Genomic DNA, 15138 nt, shown 5'->3' with positions numbered 1-15138 from the left:
GGCCACCGCTCCGTGGGTCTCCGCGCCTGCCTGCGGCCGTGGCCCACCGCCTCTCCATTCTGTTCCTGCCCCCCAGAGCTGCTGGAGGACCTGTCCGAAAGCCGGGAATGCGTCAACTGCGGCTCCATCCAGACCCCGCTGTGGAGGAGGGACGGCACCGGCAACTACCTGTGCAACGCCTGCGGTCTCTACACCAAAATGAACGGCCTCAGCCGGCCCCTCATCAAGCCCCAGAAGCGAGTGGTGAGTGGGGATAGCGGGGAGGAAGGGGGCAAGAGGACCTGCGTTCCAAGGGACCCCCAGTCAGTGCTTGCCAAGGGGAAAGCTGGGGTCAAGAATGGGGGAGCGCACTCAGACTGTTATCCCAGTGATCCCCTGGCAGCACAACTGAAGGGGGGCTCTTGACCAGTTTTGAAGGCCAAAGTGGTCACAGCATGAGTGCCAGGGCTGGCAGCCCTTTCTGCAACGCTTCGGGCCCACCTCTGGGCCTCACACTGTCAAAATTGCCCTCTGGTCCGGCCGAGCTGCACCCTGGGTGCGGGTCAGCCTGGCCTTTTGAGTTGGTGGACTCCGTCAGTGAGGGGGCATTGACAGCTTGGAAGAAATTTGTGCTGCTGATGTTGGATGTTTCCAACAGAAAAAAAAAATCAAGGTTGGAAAGTGTTTGTTCAGAGCGCTAGGAATTTCTCCAGACCTGCTTTGTTTGCTGAGAGCTCGATCCTTGGGAATGTAAGCAAGTTTTGTATATAATTCAAAGAAAACCAATTGTTTAAACAATAATAATAGCCTTTCTTTTGTTTTACTCCTAAGAAATGAGCGGCAAATTTTCTAAAAATATGCTCCTAAAACTAGGGGGGGAAATAAATATTCCAAGCCAGGACCCCTGTTTATAACACAGGCTGGCACTGAATAGGCAAGGAGAAAATTTAACAAGTGGGAACTGCACATTATGTTTAGCAAATCTGGGTGGAGGTCAGCAGAGAGAATGAATACGCTCTTCAGTAATGGCTGTTACGGAGCGAGCCACAATAAATCACGCTGGTATAATCCAAGCTGATGTTTGGACCCTTGTGTATGGAGACAGTGTATCAAACCCATCAGCCTTTCAAGCCCCTTTCAGTCACGCCAGCTGCTTTGCTCCGTGCCTGTTTTCCTAGCATTAAAACACATCCCGTACTTTATTTCACAACTATTTGAATTTAATGCCCTTACAGACCAGGGAAAACAAAAACCAAACACACAATGATCAGAGCAGACAGTGAGTGCTCACAAACCAACCCCACCTCTTCTTAAAGACCTTTCTTTAACCCAAAGTTAATTTCACTTTAAGTCAGAGGTTAATTACTGCTGGGTGCCCATTTTTTCTTGCTGGCCATTCACTAAATTTCATGACAGGAGGTGTTATCTTACTGCTGGGGACAAACGCAGCAGACGGGGCAGATCTGCCGCTTGTCTCTAGTGTCAGAGCTTGACTGGCCACGGCACTCTGTCCCAGTGCGGATTTCAAGTAGCTGATACCCGGCTCTGGTATTTCTGAGTTTCTATTCTTTTTTTTTTTTTTTTGAAGGAGGGGTGGGGGTGAGGAGACTAAACCAGAGTCAAACTACAGCCTGATTTCAGCCTGACACCTCGGCAAAATAACTCTGAAATAGTTCTGTGTAACAATCCCTGCCCAGTGCCTTGGCCATAACTATAAATCAACCATGACTGTGTGTTCGTACAGTTGGAAATATGTAGGTGAGAAGGGAAAATGTTTTGAAAATGCTAAACATGTTTAGATTGCCCCAAAGTTCCTGATAAAATTCCTGCAGCAGAAAAGTCATTTTAGCTTCAAAACATGCCAAACCCCCTCTGTTTATTTAGATACGGGAATGAGCGAAAGCTATTGAAATAAAATCTATGAAGATTTATACCGGTCTGCATACAAAAGGAAGATTTAACAGAGTGAATCATCTGATAGCATTTCACTTGTAAGGAAAGAAAATGAAGCATATGTGTTAAGACCAGCTTGTTTTTAACCTGATCCATGTAAAACTCATACTGATTCGAGAACCGTAATTGGGACACTGTGTGCATACGTATTTAATAACGAGGTCAAAAAATCTGTTTTTATGAGACCTGGATTATTAAGATTAAATAGTATGTTCATGTACTTCAACCTAGATTCGGCTTTTTTTTTTCTGTGCAATTAATAATGTATTACTGATTCAAAATTACAAAATCCTTATTTAATCTAGAGCTCTTTCTGAGCTGTGGTGTAAGATGACAGCTTACTGTTAAAGGAACTCAGACAGATGAAACTCCTAAAGAAACTCAGTTATTACTCTGGAATATTCTTCATTCTCAAAACATTTTTATTGGTTTCCCAAGTGGCAGGCAGCTCTGCGGTATCAAAGGTGACCGAGTTACGTCTAACAGCCTAGCAGTAAATGATTCAAGAGGAAGGGCATTGTACCCTTAAGTTAGTAATTTCAGTTATGGGCGCTTTATAGTCAGAATAAGATTAATGCAGTCCTCTAAAACTGACTTCTCCGTGTAAACTTGTTCGTCTGCCAGACACAGAGCTAGGCACAGATTTTTTTTATTTTTTTTTTTTGACAATGCAATACTTTGAGAAAAGACTAGATTTATGATGTAGCTGGAATTCTTTGCTTGTGATGAACGTAAAAGAGATCACTTGTTACAGGGACTTTTATAACCCATTCACCTTCATTTCACATGTTTATGAGGACTGCCTTCACTTATGATATACAACCTGCAGCCATAAAGCTCCGGTTATACTGTTATTTCTGCTACAAGGTTGCTTCATCTTGGCTCCAAACTCCACGGAAGAGTGTCATAAAGGGCTTGTTTGCAGTGTGGACCTGTTGTCACCCACCAGCTTTTCTGCTGGCTGAGGGGAAGCTCTGCTCTGTAGAACACCCTCCTGAGGCATGTTGTTTTTTTCATGTCAGGATAAAATGGGCGATGATAAAAAGATGTTTTTTTGCGAAGATGCTGGTGTTGTATGTGGCACTCAGGAAAGTTTGTTTTCCACAGCCATGGTGCCACTGAGGGGTGGTGATTTAAGTTGATTTTTCCAATGAGTTAGAAGTATTGGTGGCAGGTTCAGAGCTGCCTCTTTGTCCACCGCAGAGTGAGGAGAGGGCATTGGACTGGCTGGAGAGGTGGTACAGGCGTGATATGCTTTCTCCTCAGCTGGATGGAGCTGTAGTGGAGATGTTTCCTAGCTCTCCCTGCTGGAGAAAGAGCCAGTGCCCTGTGGTTTGAACAGAGCTCCCTAGGTCAGTGACTCCCAAAATGTAAATTTTGCCTCTGCCATGACTGCCCGGAGTTGCAGACTCACAGTGCCTCTTCACATCAGCTTTCCAGTTTACCAGGATAATCTTGTTTTAAGTCTGGGACATCACTGATAGATGTTATAAAAAAGCTCCTACCATCCCTGCTGCATGTTAATGTTCTTTATATAAACCATAAAGACATAAATCGTTTGCTCCTGCCCGCCTGTTTACGCCTGTGTTTGCCTATGCTTGCCTCTAGCCCTCCTCCCGGCGGCTGGGCTTGTCCTGTGCCAATTGCCACACCACGACCACCACCCTGTGGCGCAGGAACGCGGAGGGTGAGCCTGTCTGCAACGCCTGTGGCCTCTACATGAAGCTCCACGGGGTAAGCGGCTGCTTCGCCACAGGAGATTTCCCCACCAGCTCTGATGCTCCTTTGGGATTGGTCTAGTCCTCACGCTGTCCAGTGCCTAACAACTTCAGAGGGTGGCATCGGGCTTATGCAAGCTGGGGCAATGTTTCTGTTGATGCTAATGTTTTCAGCTCATGGTTTGGATCACAGAGTCAAAAAAAAAAAGATAAAATGGCCAAAAATCGAAAATTGTTATATTGTTTTAGAAAGTTACGCTTTTGACAAGTCATGTGTTTGCCATTGTAGCTCTTGTGACAGATTTCTATAAAGAAACTACCCCTGGCTGAGCAGCAGAGGTCTTTTTGGGGGAGAACTAGATGATCTTTAAAGGTCTCTTCCAACCCAATACATTCTATGATTCTATGATTTTTGCCACTGGGATTTCAATCAGCTCTTCAGTGGGGAAAAAAATAAATCCTAGACCTTTAATAAGACAGTTTTTCATGGACAGACATAGCTATGCCAGCAAAAAAATTAAATGTAATTCAAGTCATAGCTGTGCCAGCACAACTTTAAATGTCATTCAAGCATTTTCTAGGCAATAATACAGGAAGAAAATAGCTCTATCCTGAATGTGCTGGAGTATGTTTTAGGTGAGACTTGGAGCCTGTTATGCCCCTCTGGATTAAGTTACAGTCAAGCACAAGTGCTTGAAGAGCAACGGCGTTAGAAGTAATTTGGACTTGGTCTAGACCTCAAGGAAAACATAAGTTATATCACAGGTTTAAACATTATAATGATAGTAAGCGTATCTCTGAATTGTCTTTTTCCAAACTTCTGTTATCATTAAGGTAAAAAATATTTTAAGCCAATGTTTTCTGTGTAATGATTGCCGTTGTGATGATAGAGAACACAAAGCTGATTTTTGAGCACGTTTTCCCCAGAAATATAATAAATATAAATTTGGATATTATGAAGTTCTATCATGGACAGAACTGCTTATAAGAACAAATACTAAGTTGATTATAGCATAAAACTCTTGTCCTAGGATGCTTACCAGTGATGATCTGACTAGCGCAGCTGGTCCACAGGAAGAGGAGTATTTTTTTCCCCTCGTATGCATTCTTCTTTTCCTGATTCAGTCACGGGAGATAATTCCTAACTGACTGACTGGAATAAGGATTCAGGGATCAGATACACACCGTCCAATTTCATTTCAAATGATGGTCAAACGATACTGTTTTCCCCTAAAAGAGTGCCATTTATCTACGGACTGACTGAGGTGTTGGTAACAACTGTTTAGATCACAAAAAGAAAAAAGTCTCCCTGCTCTCTTTATTCAGATAAAGCTTCCCTTGAAACAATTTATTGCTTTGCCCAAATAAAATGCGAAGTTTTTTTTGAATTGTCATAACACAGGAAAAATTGACTTGCTATACATGATTCAACAGGCATTTTCAACATCACTGTTTGATTTCGAATTGTATTTTGCTTTTTGGTATTTGAGTACATATAAAACTCTACGATTGGTGCGGAAATTTAATTTTTCAGGTTCCCCGACCTCTTGCTATGAAAAAAGAAGGGATTCAGACCAGGAAGCGAAAACCTAAGAACATAAATAAGTCAAAGCCACACTCTGGTAAATATAAAAAGATGACACAGTCAAGCTGCAAGAGCTTTTTTCCTCTGGCTGGAAAATATTTGTTTTTAATACCGGTTCCCGATCTTTCAGGTAACAGTACTACTGCGGTTCCTATGACTCCAACATCCACGTCTTCTACTAACTCAGATGACTGCAGCAAAACCGCTTCTCCCAGCACACAGACTGCAGCCTCTGGGGTAAGCCGTGCACTGGTGTCCCTATCTATAAGAAGGCAATGATCACTGTGCAGTGTTATCACAGCTTTTATCTTATCTACCAGAACAATAATCTAAACAAACTTTCCAGTTTTGTTAGCTGATACTGGAGCAAGATTTTCGGAGGGTATTACATATAGCTGTAAACTGAACGACAAGCCGAAGTACTTTACAAACCTCTTAATTAAGAACTATATAATTTTTATGATTAAATTAACCACAGATTAACCCCAGACATTTTATTTTGAAATGTTCAGGTTCTTCGATTTCAAAGGTTTTCTTTCGGAGCAAAGACGACAAACCATGCCAAATTGATCCTTTCGATTGTGCATGAACCCCTTTTTTTCTCAAATGATAAGAATTTATAATTCAAGGCACTGCTGATCTCATGTTTTCCAAAAGCTGTTTGCTATATATATGTGCATTTTTACGCATTATCCCAAATGACTGGTAAACCCCAGCAAAATATTATCCTGCTGTATGAAGTGAAACAGAAAGACTTGTGTTTTAAACTAAGAAATGCACTTCAACCCTGATCCAGACCCAGCTGAAACCAGGCTGGGTTCCCTGCTGATTGCAGTGCGTAGGTGATCAGCCCTCTCCTCGCAAAGGGCTTTTCAGGGGACAGATGCTCAGCATCTGGCAGCACCAAGCTCCAGAGCGCTCATCATCTCCTGCTTTAGTTTTGATCCTTAATTTTACATCATGTACTCAAACAATTGCAAACTAACTTTCTTCACTCAGTTAGCATGTGCAATAACAAATACTATTGCTAAAGTTGTGAAGCTTAATGTAGATTAATTTCTAACCTCTTGGCTGTACATATCGGTATCCACACTCACTTCTCAGGCCTTCTGTATCCTTTAATCTGCCACACCATTTCTTTGAAAAGCTTTCCCAATGTGGCTTTCGCTACTCCTTTATTAATAAAAATAAGACATTGTTTATAATAAGTATTTTTCAATATGTCTCAGCAGTTCCACATCCAGATTTCTTTCAATAGTTTAGTTCCTAATGTACAAAGTTTCATTGTACAAGTGGAGGCATAAAAACAATTTTAGCAAATTCGATTGTTTGCAGACTGACAGGGCCACCCAGTTTCAGAGACACTGGATTTTGGGTTTGGATGCTGCCAGACAAGGATATTACTAAAAGAGTTTGTCTTTGACATGAGAAAACCCTGTCAGTCCAATAAAATAAACAGATCACATCAAAAAAAGAGAAACACTAGTCAAAAAGTGAACTGTTACTGGGTTTCAGGCTCCCCCCAGTGAAGAGCTAGGCACTATTTTAGGCTCTCCTGTAACACTTGCAAAGGAAAACGTGAAGCAAAATTTTCCTTGAGTTTTCTCTACATTGCCTTAAGCAGCACTACCGATCCTGAGGAATGTTGTGACATTTATATAATGGACAGAATAAGAAACACAATTGCAGCTGAGGCCGAAGCAGACGTGCAGGCTGTAGGCAGCGCAGCCGTGTGCTGCTCAGGCAAGGAGACGCCATATAGATGGGATCCCATTTTCCCTATGCTGTTGCTGCCTTTGCTGGCTAAAGCCTGCCTTTCTTTCTGTAGCCCTTCTCCCTAGGAGAGCGTATCAAGCCTGTTATTAATAATCTTTATGTTATAAATATTTTAATAGTACCATTTGTAATATAATTTTGCCTGGTGGAGTTGTGTGGGTACCAGAGGAGAGTGAGGTGTGGGTATAATTCACGAGCCAAAAGATCAGTCGAAAGCCATTAGCAACTAAGAGCAACTCCTGGGACCCTAAGGCCGCTTTAAATTACACAAAGGAAGGCATCCCCAATGTCAGGACTTCAGTTCTCCCTAATTTTCCCGCAGTAGATCAGGCTGGGAGAGAACACCTGCACGAGGGACAGATTTCCAGCAGGCAGCATAGTAACATCTGCACAGCCTGTTCCCCATCATGCTTCGATCAAATGTACCCTGCATATGAAAAGCACTTGCAAATTACGTCCCATGAAAAATTCCAATGAAAGGAAGCGATGGAGAGAGGCTGTAAAACATGCTAAGGTTGGGAGGCTGCAGCAGTGAGCAGACATATGGGCATCCCCTGACTCCCTCCCACGCTTAACAAAGGGCTAGTGATCTTTCACCCCTGCACCTCAGCCCCAAATGTACGTAAAGGATGGGATTTACAGGGGAGCTGTTGACAGGGCGTGTCATGGGTATGGCCACATCCTTCCCTTGGACTCCTCGCTTTGCCCAAGGATCAACAATTTAATGGGATGAGGACAGAGGAGACTGGGAGTTGAAAGCAGAAAGCGGCGGTGGCTGCTAAGACTGGCTCCTGTTGCCCCAGACATCATTTGGGAACATGCTCACTAGCTGTGGAGGAAGTGAAATAATTTCTTATGGGCCTAAATCCCATGGGTGGGACTGAGTGCTCATAAAAGTTATTGCAGTTGTCAGGTGCGAGTATTTTACAGAGAGGTAGCCTGCAATCTGATCACACGTTGAAGCAAAGATACTCCTATTTTTCTAGATTTTTTTTTCGAGTTAATCCATTGATAGCCCAAAGGTTTGTATTTATTTTAAGAATAGGCAATGGCTTTGTACAAGGAGAATAAACTTCTCCAGACCATGTCAGGAAAGAGAAAATCCTCAGAGGGATGAATCCAGGCTCTATAATCTTTGGCTGCTTTAATAAGAACAGTGTCGATTCCTGCCAGCGGTGCTGGTGACTTTGCTGAAACGTGGGCACCTGCTGGAAGAGTGAACCTGGCTCATTCCCCGTGCGTTACACAACTGCACAGCAACTTGTTTTTGTTTTGCTTTGTTTTCACTTCTCCAGCCTTTTTTCTGTGAAGAGGGGAAAAATGCCAACTTGACATTAGGCAGAGAAATATGATGATGTTTTAGAAACTGTTGTCTGAAATTCACAGCAATGTTGTTGCTAAATGAAACTGAGAAAATGAATTCTTCTACTGGTACAAAAGCAATTTATTATGCCTTTTATGGGAGGCTGCCAAAAGAGTTCCAGCTATGTAGAAATCTAATGGAAATGAAATTCAGCTGAATTCATTTGTGTCAGTAACGCCTACTTTTTGCCCTACCTTTCTTTATCTCTTTTAAAGTAAAATAAAGAGAGGAGGGCAGAAAAAGAGAAGGGCAGCAATTACTCTTGAAAATGTCTTTGAGACTGTCTGTTTCATGAAGGAAATCCTACATGATGCCAATTTTGAGACAAATTAAAAAGAACCTTAAATGTTGATTTTATGTTCTGGCTGAAGTTTAAACATTTAAAAGATATAATTAATGAATTGCTGTGGGTGCAAAGTTGATTTCAAACATCCCAAAATGTAGAAGTGTTTGGATCGGAGATATTTCGTTGTCCCATTGCAAAGGGGCTATTTGCCAAATTCACATCTGGATCTAGGATTTTGGCCTATTTCTGTTTTCCTAAGCAGTATAAGTACTGGGTGTCCTGTGTTACTAACATGGAAAAGGTCCAGCTGCATGATATATGAAGTTGCCTTACATCCCCATAAAAAGAAGACTTGAAGGTTTCAGACAGCCTGCAATCTGCCTCTATACCTGCTCTCCCTTTGATGCTGCTGAAACTGTACAGAGAAAAGCTATGCGGAATAATTTGAGAAACAAAGAGCATGCTCTGTAGCACACACCCATCCATTTCCATGCAGGGGCTCCAACTGGTGTGATTACCAGAAGGACTTTTTTTCCCTTATTAGGATAAAAGGCACTATGAAAACTGCTGTAAAATCTGCTTTTTATGGCAGGACATGGAGGCTCCTTGAGCCAGGGCTGATGTCAGTAAAGGCTCAGCAGAACCCGATGAGCTCCTCTTTCAAAAGATGGTACACAGCCCTTTGCCTCCAGTTTGGAGCTTTCTTAGAAGAACCTTAATCATGCTCCATAGAATAACTTAGGACAGTTGTCTTGTAGGTAAAACTAGTGCTTAGTTCCCATGGAGGTTTACCTTGAGAGGTGGTTCAGGACTGGTTCTTCACTATTGCAGGCTGGAAAGTGGAAGAGCTGACTGTAAGGGCCTTGGTCAGTGGTGAGCTAGCTGCAAAATGCAGTTCTAACTGTCCCCCAAAATTGCCAACAACCTGGGCTGAGTTCACTGAATACGTTTTCCTGAATTTGCTTTCTTTTGTTTTCAGAAGAAGGCTTGTGAGGTGGTTGGAGGCGTTATTCTTCACTGCTTTTTAGGCAGCAGATTGGTAGAACATTTGTGCAGGGAATCAGTCTCCGTACAGTATCTCCCTGTATCTGAAAGAACCCAGATGAACCAGAACCGAATGTCTGGATGAACCCAGATACTCAATCTCTTTAAAAAAATCTCCTAAACACCCAGGTAGTGGAAAGTTGAATGGCTGAGGGTCCTTCGGACTATCTATTGATAAGATTTCAGTTATTATAGAATAATTTTGTAGCTGCCGGGACAGAGTTTCCATGAGAAAGACTCACCAGCAAGGTTGTTAGGACTTTCACCTGGAAAATGGGAACACGGTGCCTCAGTCCTGGTATGAGTAAATATTTATCTAAACCAGGTGGAATAAGATCAACAGGAGGCATGAGGAACATGGCAACCTAAAATACCAAATAGTCTGGTAGTCAGGGCATTATGCTGGGAGGTCTGATACTCCAACTAACATCTTCTGTTGGTCTCCTACCTCTCCTGCATTAATCCTCACTCCTGGACAAAATAGGATGTTGCTTTCTTCTCCCCACTCCCTTTTGTAAAATCAATCATTTATTTTCTTTGCTCCTTGTACATGTATCCAAAAGAAAACATTTCATTTTGTGTCAAACAGAGCAAGGCAAACCAGCTTTTTTGTTTCAGTAGGGAAAACCAATGATAAAGAGTATTTTTGGTTTTACCCAAAACATCTATATGCATATGGACACAGACATTTTGCTTGGTTATATTTTATTGCCAAAGCCAATTACTCATACAACCCTCAAAGGCAAAGGGGTCGTCAGCTTTCCCAAGCCACACTGGAAGTTGCCTCCCTTAGGAAATTAATGAAGTATTAACCACAGATTTTTACAGAAATTATTTGTATTTGTTATAATACAAAGGAGAGATTATGTAAACTTACATATCTGCAATATAAACAAAAGGATCAATTGGACTAGCGAGAAATGACAACTTTGCGTAGTAAGAGGGTCACTAAATCAGAAAAAAAAAGCTGTGGTTTTGCAGTGCCAAAACTTGCGCTCCAGAAACCAGGGAGTGGGAGACAGTGACAATATTGGGAGAAAGCGCTCTTGGTGGGGATGGCACTTATTGCAGGGAGGCTGGGGCTGGAAAATCAATTTGCCACAACATGTTATATGCAAAAGAAGCTTTTTCAAGTGTGTTTCAGCTGACTGCAGTTGTCATTTAAGTGTAACGAAACTAAACTATGCTAACCAAAGAGGAAGAGGATATTGGCTGAGACTCAGCTTACTACAGACCTAGTATAATGTTCAAAATTCATGGAGCATTTGAACCCGTGAAGTAGTTAGAGCAAAGGCCTATCTGATAGAGCAAAGGTCTAGATCAAGGCCGCTCACCACCCCGTCCAGCTGTTAGCACAACTCCTTGCCTAGAACTTTTGCCTCTCAGCTGCGGAGGCGTCGGGGGAGGCCAGGGAGGGTGACACTCCCCTCTCCCTGTTCTCTGTGGTGGGCAGGTGGTGCAGGAAGGAGTGGGTGGGAGGAAGCTGGAGTCCTTCAGCCAGAAACACCAGTGCTGTTTCCCAAGTGCTGGCCAGCACAGGCTGTGCCTGGCTTTGATCTAGGCCAGCTTTAGTGGGGGTCAGTTTGGCTCCAGGGTGCTGACGGGTATGATGTAGGTGTCTATGTCCCTCTGTAGCTCTGGCTGAGGTCTCTCTGTGAGCGCAGTGGGCAGATCCTCTACAGAAATGCCACCTCCAATCCAGACAACCAGCCTGGGGGCTCCCCCATGACCAGCTCCTGCTGGTTTGGGTAAAAGGAACAACATTTGCAGATACACAAAACCTTCCTCTGTGTGTCTGGAAGGCATGCTCTTCCCAATGGGCTTCATTCATTTTTGACTCAGGAAGTTGAGCTTCAGTTGATTATCTATCCTATTATCAGATTTCAGCAGCAAAAATAAATCCATTACCTTTTTACTGATAGGTCAGCTGTTGTGAATTGAAAGAGCTGGTTAATTTCAGCAGCATTGTTCAGCTTATTTATCCTAGCTAACAAATGTCCTGTAATAACTAAATGTACCCTCTGTCGTTTGTCATCCTTAAAGCTGGAGAAGTAAAAGCAGGGGCAGGTAGTTTTGGGAGCAGAGCTGTGATTCAGCCGCATCCTTTTCATGAGCCAAAGTTTGTTTTCCATGTCTCACTTTGGGAGCTGCCCAAGCTGCCTGGATTTGTCATGACATTACCGGGGTGGGGTTTCCAGGGCTGGCGGTCCTGCCCAGGTCCTGCCTGCCCTGGCTCAATGGAGGCAGGATCTGGCCTTGGTCAGGCAGGGATGGGCAGTCCTCAAACAGGACGTGCCTCCGTGTCCTCCCTTCTGGGGTGCCCGAGGGAGCGGTAGCTGATAACCCCACATGGAAACTTCAGGTCCCTGAGCCCCACCTTTGTAGGGCTGAATCAGGAAAAGGGTGAATTACACTTTCCAAGCCCGGAAAAAACAGGTAGTGATAAGATATTTGCCTACCGGAACAACAGTGGCAAATATGGGCAAATGGGAACCTTTCAAAACAGCTCCTAGTATTTTCAGCGCAGGTTGAGCAAACACTGCTCAACTCTACTTTAAACCCTTCTTCCACTGTGAGAAGACTCAAGCTATTAAAAATGATGTCTTTTGTACTAACAGGACTCTATTTAATGTATTAGAAATAAAAAAAACCCAACCTTTTTTGAAAAAGTAGGCTGATGCAAGACCAAAACCAGATAGAAAGGTTAGTGTGAAACCTGCCTCATTGAATTCTCCGAGCATAGTCACAGGGAGATTCATTGTCACTGATTGGCAATTGTGTGTTTGAGAGAGGGTTAAAACATATTTCTCAGGAAATTTCTTAGAGCTGTTTCAGCTGTTTTGGGAGGGGAAGCAGTTATTCCTTCCATCCCTGCATTTCTGTGTAGTGACTGACAGAGCAGGACCCTGCTTGATGACTGGATCAAAGAATAACTACGATCAAACCTTGTAATAAAAGATAAAGTTTGGAATATTTCAGTATATTTCAGACAAAAGTGACTGTTGGTACGAGTGTCTCTTCCAGAAGATGAGGATTTCCCTGGGTTAGGCATGGCAACAATAACCCTGCACAGCACCATTTGGAAATTACCTTTGAATAAATGAAGCCTTGCTTTGCCTATGTCAGGACTGCTGGCTTGGCACGGCTCCAGGAGAGCCAAGAGCTCTACTCTTGTAAAATGATTAAATATGTATACTTTTCACTTAAACAGCAGGCAGGAAACTTCTGCAGTCACAGTTTAGGATAGGGTTTTTTTTTAATTTTAAGGAATCTCATCTGAAGACTATCCATTAATGAGTAAATTAAGGTTTTAAAGTTGACATATCCAAGAGTTAATTTTGCATGAAGTCAGCTCTTAAACATTTCCTTTATCAGGTGAAAACGTTGCCCCTTCTCTGTCTGGCACTGCAAATTTTTCCTCTTTAGCAGATCTGCTCAGCCTCATGGAAAAAATGATTGTTTCTTTGTCTTTGTAACTCTCAATTTCTCTGTTAAACTAAATGGACTGGTTCCAGCGCAGTTCAGAGGTTCATCTTTGTGCCTACCAGGGCTCCCCTGCACGTTGTCTTGTACATGTTGGTGGCGGGACAAACAGGCTTTGGGTTCAAAGGCATAATGTTTCTCCACTTGAGATGAAAGCAGCATCTTCTTTAGTGGCTAGCCTTACTGAGACAAAGCGGCCGTGGCTATTGTTTTGAAGGGTGAGGAGTGATTTTAGGCATTTCATGGTCTGAGAGACCCAAAAAAGGCTAATTTCCAGGACATGCTCCACACTTGCTGCTGGAAAATTGGCATGTATTGGGGTACTCCAATGGGGAAGCAAAATTATAGGTGCCACAGCTCGCAGGTCACATTTTTGGTGTTGGCATCTGTGTCCCTTCGTTAGGGGGCAGCAGGACACACGCACATTACCTCCTTCATCTTGGTCTGATTTCCAGGTTTTTCTTCATGTCTCATGCTTTCTTTTCCCCTTTGCTGTGAAGATAACTACGTGCTGATCTCCAAATATGATTATCAGCTGGGGCTGAGTGAGTGGGCTGACCCCAAGACATTTTTTCAGCTACGGGATCTTGAGGCACAGGGGCAAGCTGAGGGCAAACCCTGACTTCCCACAGAAATCGTAGGAGAGCTGCTGGTCCCCAAGCCTGCTGCACTCCCACCCACACCTTGGTGTGTGCAAAGCTCACCTGCTCAATAAAATCTCTCTTTGCTCTTCCCTCCACTTCAGGCGAGCTCATCGGTGATGTCTGGCCCAGGAGAGAGCACCAGTCCCGAAAGCAGCAACCTTAAGTATTCAGGTCAAGACGGGCTGTACACAGGAGTCAGCCTGACCTCCACGGCCGAAGTGACGGCATCTGTGAGACAGGATCCCTGGTGTGCCCTGGCTCTGGCGTGACCCAGCATGGGGGAAGCTGGATCCCAGCGCTGTGCAGCAGCCCCTGGACATCCATGCACTGTTTCTTCTGCAGAGCAGTGGCGGCGGCAGCAAGAGTGCTGGCAAGAACCATTCCTCTGAAATTGTTTCCGTGCCTGGGCAGCAGAGGTGTTTTTCAGCCTCCGAAAGAGGCTGTGCTGAAGCATCCAGTTCTTCATCTATGCAAGAAAAATTTAGGGAAAACAAATTCCCACTGAGGGATAACTAATGCAGCCTTACACTCTCAGAAAAAAAAAAAGGGAAAAAAAAAAAAAGAGAAGAGATAAACCTAAATTTATTGATAGGTTCCCGAAATACATCCTCGACTTACCCAGCAGTGCTGCCTTTCTGATTGTATAGTTATTTTCACTCTCTCATTGCCTTCTTCCCCAAGAATTTGGTGGAAGTTGTCAGTGTCGGCAAGGGAGTACCCAAGGCTTTAATTACGATACTTTTTAACAAGCGTCAGAAGTGTGTACTGCTTGAGTCAGCGCAGACATCTCTCACCGAACATTTGATGTCTTCGCCCCATTGGTTCTCTCCTCCTATGCCATCCATCTTCAGGGTGCCTTGCTCTGCTCTTCAGAGCCCAGCTACATCCCTGGAAGAAATCACGACGTTTGGTACAAGCCTCACAAGGTCCAGCTTGTTAAGGAGATTTTGGGTTTATTTTGTTTTGGTTTAAAATATTTACTCACTTTGCAAGACTGCGATGTAACTTTTAAAGTACACTGTGACTGAGGTTTATGAAAGTTCGTATTTTCTGGCTGAACTGTATAGAGTCAGTCAAAATTTGTAAACAGGGTAGCAATCAGATACTTTTCTTCCATATATACAATAATTTTTTTAAAGAAGTGCAATTTGCGTTGCAGCAATCAGTGTTAAATCATTTGCATAAGATTTAACAACAGTTTTTATACGAATGAATGAATGTAAACATTTTAACTTAATGGTACGTAAATAACTTAAAAGAAAAACTTAACTAGGCATCCTTAGGCTTTTTAGCGCAACAAAACCCCC

The 15138-nt window shown here is 43.2% G+C and overlaps 1 protein-coding gene across 1 annotated transcript; it reads left to right on the top strand.

The window, feature by feature from the left end:
* Positions 1–3: 3 nt before the first annotated feature.
* Positions 4–14351, top strand: LOC104535013 (transcription factor GATA-6-like; the record flags this gene model as incomplete). The annotated part of the gene is made up of 5 exons (XM_010179159.1): positions 4–243; positions 3541–3666; positions 5185–5272; positions 5366–5472; positions 13933–14351. Coding segments are annotated over 5 exons (729 nt in total), but the record flags the coding sequence as incomplete, so codon positions are not given.
* Between the last annotated feature and the right edge of the window lie 787 nt (positions 14352–15138).

The sequence above is a fragment of the Mesitornis unicolor genome, unplaced genomic scaffold, assembly GCF_000695765.1.
Source record: "Mesitornis unicolor isolate BGI_N332 unplaced genomic scaffold, ASM69576v1 Scaffold52110, whole genome shotgun sequence".
NCBI lineage: Eukaryota > Metazoa > Chordata > Aves > Mesitornithiformes > Mesitornithidae > Mesitornis > Mesitornis unicolor.
The sequence above is the reverse complement of the archived record's forward strand: the minus strand, read 5'-3'. Positions and strand labels throughout refer to the sequence as shown.